The sequence below is a fragment of the Augochlora pura genome, unplaced genomic scaffold (assembly GCF_028453695.1).
Source record: "Augochlora pura isolate Apur16 unplaced genomic scaffold, APUR_v2.2.1 APUR_unplaced_517, whole genome shotgun sequence".
Classification (NCBI taxonomy): domain Eukaryota; kingdom Metazoa; phylum Arthropoda; class Insecta; order Hymenoptera; family Halictidae; genus Augochlora; species Augochlora pura.
In genome coordinates, this window is record NW_027585604.1 from 1 (window position 1) to 6,540 (window position 6,540).

At 36.3% G+C, this 6,540-nt stretch overlaps 1 protein-coding gene across 1 annotated transcript; it reads right to left on the reverse strand.

The window, feature by feature from the left end:
- Nucleotides 1-4: 4 nt before the first annotated feature.
- LOC144477915 (protein unc-13 homolog 4B-like) lies at nt 5-4,790 on the reverse strand (the record flags this gene model as incomplete). Its single annotated transcript, XM_078195641.1, has 9 exons — nt 5-252; nt 859-1,047; nt 1,668-1,805; nt 1,894-2,040; nt 2,297-2,820; nt 3,293-3,452; nt 3,528-3,572; nt 4,001-4,179; nt 4,626-4,790. Coding segments are annotated over 9 exons (1,795 nt in total), but the record flags the coding sequence as incomplete, so codon positions are not given.
- Between the last annotated feature and the right edge of the window lie 1,750 nt (nt 4,791-6,540).

Below are 6,540 nucleotides of genomic sequence, written 5' to 3' on the forward strand. Positions count from 1 at the left end.
GGCCAGGCCAGCTGCGTCCAAAACACTTTGATTTGGTAAAATATCGTTAATGTATCCACCGCACTCGAGCTATATTGAACGCTGTTATCGACCGCTTGCAGCGGATCGAACTCGACCGCCTTGTCTATCCGCGTCAGCGCTTTATACACCGCTATGTCGAGCCAGTGGGCGACCCCGGCTCTGAACCACTCGTAGTAGGACTGCACCTTCATGTCTTCGAGCTGGCCCTCCGCGCAGAGCACTTGGCCGAGCCTGAAAACGAGACATTAAATCAAGAAGTCCGTTTCTCCTAATCAATCGCTTCATTTTCTCCTGATCAACTTCGACTCTAGGGTCTTAACCCTTTGCCCTCTAGTGGCGCCTATAAAACGCCAATGAAATTTGTTATAGAATTAACAAAATAATGTTGACATTACTGAAGACCCTTCGGTACTATAGTTTTAGTAAGTAATTAAGTACTATACCACAGCTGGTCAAAATAGCAATTTTCGATCTAAGCTTAAAATGCTTGCGAGTGCAAAGGGTTAACCCTTTACGTCACAGCAATTTTTGTTATAGGAATCATTCGTTATCTGTTATTCAAGTATAGGTATCATCATAACTTGCCATATTATTATATCATCTCTTAAATATTAGACACTTAATATTATGAACAAATATATAAATATTGCATGCTTAAATATTAGAAATAAATAGATTCAATTACCCTGCAATGACATAAAATATTACAGACGAATGACCTTCTATTAAAGTAAAGTGTTAAAGTGGTAAAGTGTTAAACAAACGTTATAAAACTCTATAGAATAGGATCAATATTATAGTAAAAAGCCATGACCAGCAATATCAGCCTATACTTACATAGCGTATCTCTGCAGCGTGAGATATAGTTCGAACAAAGTCGTCCCCAGGCTCAATTCGACGTCCGAGTTGCTGATCTCGATTCTCTTCATCCTCCCGCAGATGTCCTCGGTAATGACCATACACATGTCGCTGATCCTCTTCTCGTACATCATGTACAGCGTCCTCGCGTACGGGAAATTGATCCGTCTGAAATACAATGTACAAAGATCAGTCTATGTTTCGCGATACTAAAAAATTCAAAGTTGAATTTTTCAATTCAGAGTTGAATTTTTCAATTCAGAGTTGAATTTTTCAATTCAGAGTTGAATTTTTCAATTCAGAGTTGAATTTTTCAATTCAGAGTTGAATTTTTCAATTCAGAGTTGAATTTTTCAATTCAGAGTTGAATCTTTAAATTCAGAGTTGAATTTTTCTATTCAGAGTTGAATCTTTCAATTCAGAGTTGAATTTTCCAATTCAGAGTTGAATTTTTCAATTCAGAGTTGAATCTTTAAATTCAGAGTTGAATCTTTCAATTCATTGTTGAATCTTTCAATTCAGAGTTGAATCTTTCAATTCAGAGTTGAATCTTTCAATTCAGAGTTGAATCTTTAAATTCAAAGTTGAATCTTTAAATTCAGAGTTGAATCTTTCAATTCAAAGTTGAATCTTTAAATTCAGAGTTGAATCTTTCAATTCAGAGTTGAATCTTTCAATTCAGAGTTGAATCTTTCAATTCAAAGTTGAATCTTTAAATTCAAAGTTGAATCCTTGAATTCAAAATAAATTCGTCGTCCGAAGTCGAAAAGGCCGACGGCGGTTCTCACTTGATGAACAGCTTGTCGTAATTGTCAACGGCGCTCTGTAGGTCGGCTCTAATTAGCTGGATCACCTTGATGTGGTATTTGAGCGCGTCTTCGTCGGAATCGGTCTCCGCGGAGTTGTTGTTCAATATGTGCTGGAACCTAATAAATTGGAGAAATTAAAAGGAGTACGTGGGAGAAAGAGAGTGTGTGTGCGTGTGTGTGTGAGATTGATGATATGTTGTTGTACCATTCGATGCCACCCTGCTCCACGGTGAACTCTAAGGCCTCGAGGACGCCTGGCTTTTCGTCCGGGTCGGGGAACCAGGGGTACATTTTTGCGGGGAAGAGGTTCACTTCGTCTGGCACTTTGAGCGACGAGATGGCTGACAGGATCCTAGATCGGAAGATTAATGTTTAATATTTGTTAAAGGATTTTTTATTGACGCAGCTCCGGAATTTTTATGCCTTCGAATTTTGAATTTTTACTTTGAATGGAATTGATATTGAATTTTTACTTTGAATGGAATTGATATTGAGTTTTTACTTTGAATGGAATTGACATTGAATTTTTACTTCGACCGGAATTAATTTTGAATTGAATTAGTTACCTGCAACGCGTTAAATGATAGTGGTTAGCCTAGAATAATTACCCTAAGATCGCGGAGAGCTGCGCCATCGAGTTCTTATCACCAGGCGTCATCCTCCTGATCTTCCTTAAACTGTTAAGACACGAGAACAAAAGTTTCTTGGTGGCGTCCCAAAACAGTCTGGTCTCGTCCAACGAGAACAAGTCATTCTCCAGCGGCCTCAGCAAATCTATCACCAATTTGCTGAACACGTTGAAATTCAGTGGATGCTCCTGGTGAATCCTCGAGTATTCGATCCACTGCGCCAGGGACACGTTCCTGGCAAGCAGGCCTCTTTGCGCGCTGTGCTGCAAGAGAAGGACCTCCGCCGGCGACGACCACCGGCCGCACCAACAGTATTTCTCGATTTTCTCTGTCTCTATTTCGTGCATCAGTAGCACTCTGATCAGGTGTCTGTGCTCCTGAGCCGCCACGCGATTGTTGTGCTCCGTGCTGAACGCGAGCCTGAGCTTCACCACTCCTCGTCGCTTGGATTTGTTCTTCTTCTCTAGGGAGTACCACATCGTGTGTCCTGACGTTGGTATGTCCTGGAGGATAGATGGAGGATTTAATGGAATTAATTTGGAATTAGTTTTGAATTAATTTGGAATTTATTTTGAATTAATTTGGAATTAATATTGAATTAATTTGGAATTAATATCGAATTTATTTTGAATTAATTTTGAATTTATTTTGAATTAATTTGGAATTAATTTTGACTGTTTACAGTGAATGTAATTAATTTAGAATTAGTTTAGAGTTCATTTTGAACTTTTACTGTGAATTTAATTAATTTAGAATTAGTTTAGAATTAATTTTGAATTCTTACTTTGAATGGAATTAATTCGGAATTAATTTGGAATTTTTACTTGGATTTCTTCTCCCTTTTCGAATTTCTTATTTATTCGTCAAACGAGTTTTAAACATTTCGCTTAGAAGATAGACTCTTTTGGCCCCGTACTAAAAGGGTTAATAAGGATATTGGAGACTGATTATTATTAATTATTTTTTAAAAAATACCTTTAGAGGTATTCGACATCGACCGATGAATTCGTTGTCGTGGCTTCCGGTGGTGGCCGTAACCGCGATCTCTTTCGCGAGTTTTACCAATCCTCGAACACCTTTCACATCCTTCACCTTGCTCATCTTCTCAGGCACCGTTTCGGCTGCATCAAAGTCCCTGAAATAGAAATTCTCAATGATAAAGACGCCAAACTCGCGTAGATCGTCTTTTGTTCAGGATTGTCAGACTTACCAGACTTCGAGGAACAATACGTCGTTCTCTGGATCTTCGAGTGGCCTGCAACAGGAATCCAAGACTTAATTTAATATAACAGATTATAATAGAAATATAATAATAGTTTTAATATAATAGAAATATAATAGAAATATAATAATAATTTTAGTATAATAGAAATATAATAATAATAATTTTAATATAATAGAAATATAATAATAATTTTAATATAATAGAAATATAATAATAATTTTAATATAATAGAAATATAATAATAATTTTAATATAATAGAAATATAATAATAATTTTAATATAATAGAAGACTTAATATAATATATAATAACTAAATATATTCAATGAATTCGTTATTAATGAGCAGAAGATTTTATCACAATTGTCGTGTTCACAGAGAAAGTTTTTGCAAAGGTAAAAGTTACTTCGAATAATAATAATAAAATAATTAGGCAATGAGTATTATATGTGAACTCACAATTCAAAGTGTTCCTCCCATATAGGGCTAAGCGTGAACGTTTTGACGGCAGTGTTGTATCTTCTAGTCGGCGCCGATTCGAGATAAAGAGCGCAGAAGGGGTCGCTCTTGCCGTTCGAGTCCTTCGACACCAACTCTTTCGCTTCGATCACTTCGACGTTCAGGTGCATCTCTGGTGGCTGTAAAAATGAATTGCAAGCATCGTGAATCAATAATCAATATCACGTATCATCGACTTTGAATTTTCCATTCGCGAGAATTATAATAAATTATAGTTGAATTATAATAGAATTTATAGTAGAATTATAATAAACTAAGGTCATTATAGTAATCAATTAAGTCATGAATAAAATTTTGTTACAATTTGATATTTGAATTGTAAAAACTAAAATATATTCGGGCGAAAATATATTATTTAGTAAATTTTAATAATTATTATTTAGTAAATTTTCATATGTTTAGAGGTCAAGACGAAATGAAACAAACGAATGAAAATTATAAACAATGTTCAAATTATAATTCATAATTTCCTTCGTTATTTCTTGATTATAGTGATGCAAAATGATGACCGTTTTAAAAAGATATTCGCCATGGTTAACGGGTTAAAAGATAGAGATACACCTACCTCCATGTTTCTCGTTTTTTCTAGCACACTCTCGTGCGTCTCATTGTCAACTTTGAACGCATTTTGGAGATGATTCAACAGAGTTTCTTGCGCGCACTCCTGCGACACGTCGTAGCCGATCTGATGCTGGGTCATGTAAATCAGAGCCGCGTAGAGCTCCTCGATCTAGAAACAATGGGCATAGTATATCCAATGTGTTCTCTATATCTCAAATTCGTTCGCAATAATGTGTATCGTTTGACGAAGCGTTTAACCCGCATTTCAACCCTTTGCACTCGAGTGGGTGGCTTTGAAGCACTAAAAATTGTTGAGTGATGACTCCGAGGCACCAATAAAATTTCTAGCGATGACTTTGAGGCGCTAATAAATTTTTGAGCGGCGCCTCGAAGTAAAATTATTTATTTCTTTTTATTATTTATTTATTATTTATTTCCAAAATTATTTTTCCATTTTAAAAAATTAGCTTTAAAAAATTAATAAAAGTTACGAGATTTAATTTCCTGTAAAATACATTTTAAAATGCATAAAATGGAAATTCTATGCGTCAGAAAAATTATTTTATAATAACAGTTAAAGTAGCTTCGAGTCCAAAGGGTTAAATACTGTACGCCTTGCTTTATCTTAGCATGATGTATAATACTTAAATAACTAAATTCTGAGTAATCTCCGGTTCCCAGAAAGCGATTACTCGCTGCTAGACTGTGGATCATTATGCAAATTTAGCTATCTCCCTAATAACATTAAAATTAAACAATCACGATCTTAACTTCTTTAAATATATTTTCTAGTTGATAGTTTACACGTGTTTCTCATAAATCCACAAAGCCCGCAGTCTACGACAAAGACATACAATGTTATCGAATTTCCAACAGTCTACGACGAAGCCACACAATTTTATCGAATTTCCAAGTTGATCATCGCTGAAAAACATTTCAATTATTTTTCGTTTACGACACAGCGTGTTCCCTCATCTCTCTCTCTCTCTCTCTCTCTCTCTCTCTCTCTCACTTTGTTTACTCTTCGCCCTCGTGATCATCGGTAGTTAGATTATCGATAAACGGAGCGCAATCCGTCTGCGTCATTTATAATTGTAGCATCTGCTGCTTATGACGCGTTGATAGCCGCGCACAGCGCTCCGTCGACTTTAGACACACCGCCAACATTTCAGTCGCTTAGACCACTCGTGAAAATGGCTCGTGGCGAAACGCTCGGGGTTCAAAGGTTCCCCCGAACGGCGCGCCGACACCGACTCTCGCGCGATCGAATAATTGCAAATCGAGAACGCGCGAGCGGAGCCGATTAGCTAGCCAAAAATTACGATCCGATGTTTAAAATTTCACATTCGACTGTTACAATTTTTTATCGAGTGTTAAACATTGCAAATCGATGGTCAAAATTTCAATTCCGGTGTCAACTCAATTCGACTGTTACAAATTTTTCAAGAGTGCTAAAAATATCAATTCGAGCGTTACAATTTTTTATCGACTGCTACAAATTTTTATCGATTATAAAAGCTTTTTTCAGAATTTAGGGACACCGTCTCTCGGTCGATCAAATAATTGCAAATCGAAAACGCGAGAATTCTCCAAAAATTACAATTCCAGTGCTAAAAATTTCAATTCGAGTGTTGAAAATTTCAATTCGAGTGTCAAAAATGTCAATTTTAACGTGAAAAATTTCAATTCTAGTGTTACAATTTCTTATCGACTTTTACAAATTTTGATCGATTACGAACGAATTTTTTCCGTCGAAGTGCACGACAGTAGTAAAGTTCAAGGAACCGGTGTCGATAGCTCGGCCTTTGGTGGCCCGAAATCTGATCGAGGCAAACACCCAAATAAACAAGTGTGCCAATGTAAACTGTGCTATCAACGCGATAAAGAAGCTGCGATAATACGTTTCTTTCTTTTTTTTT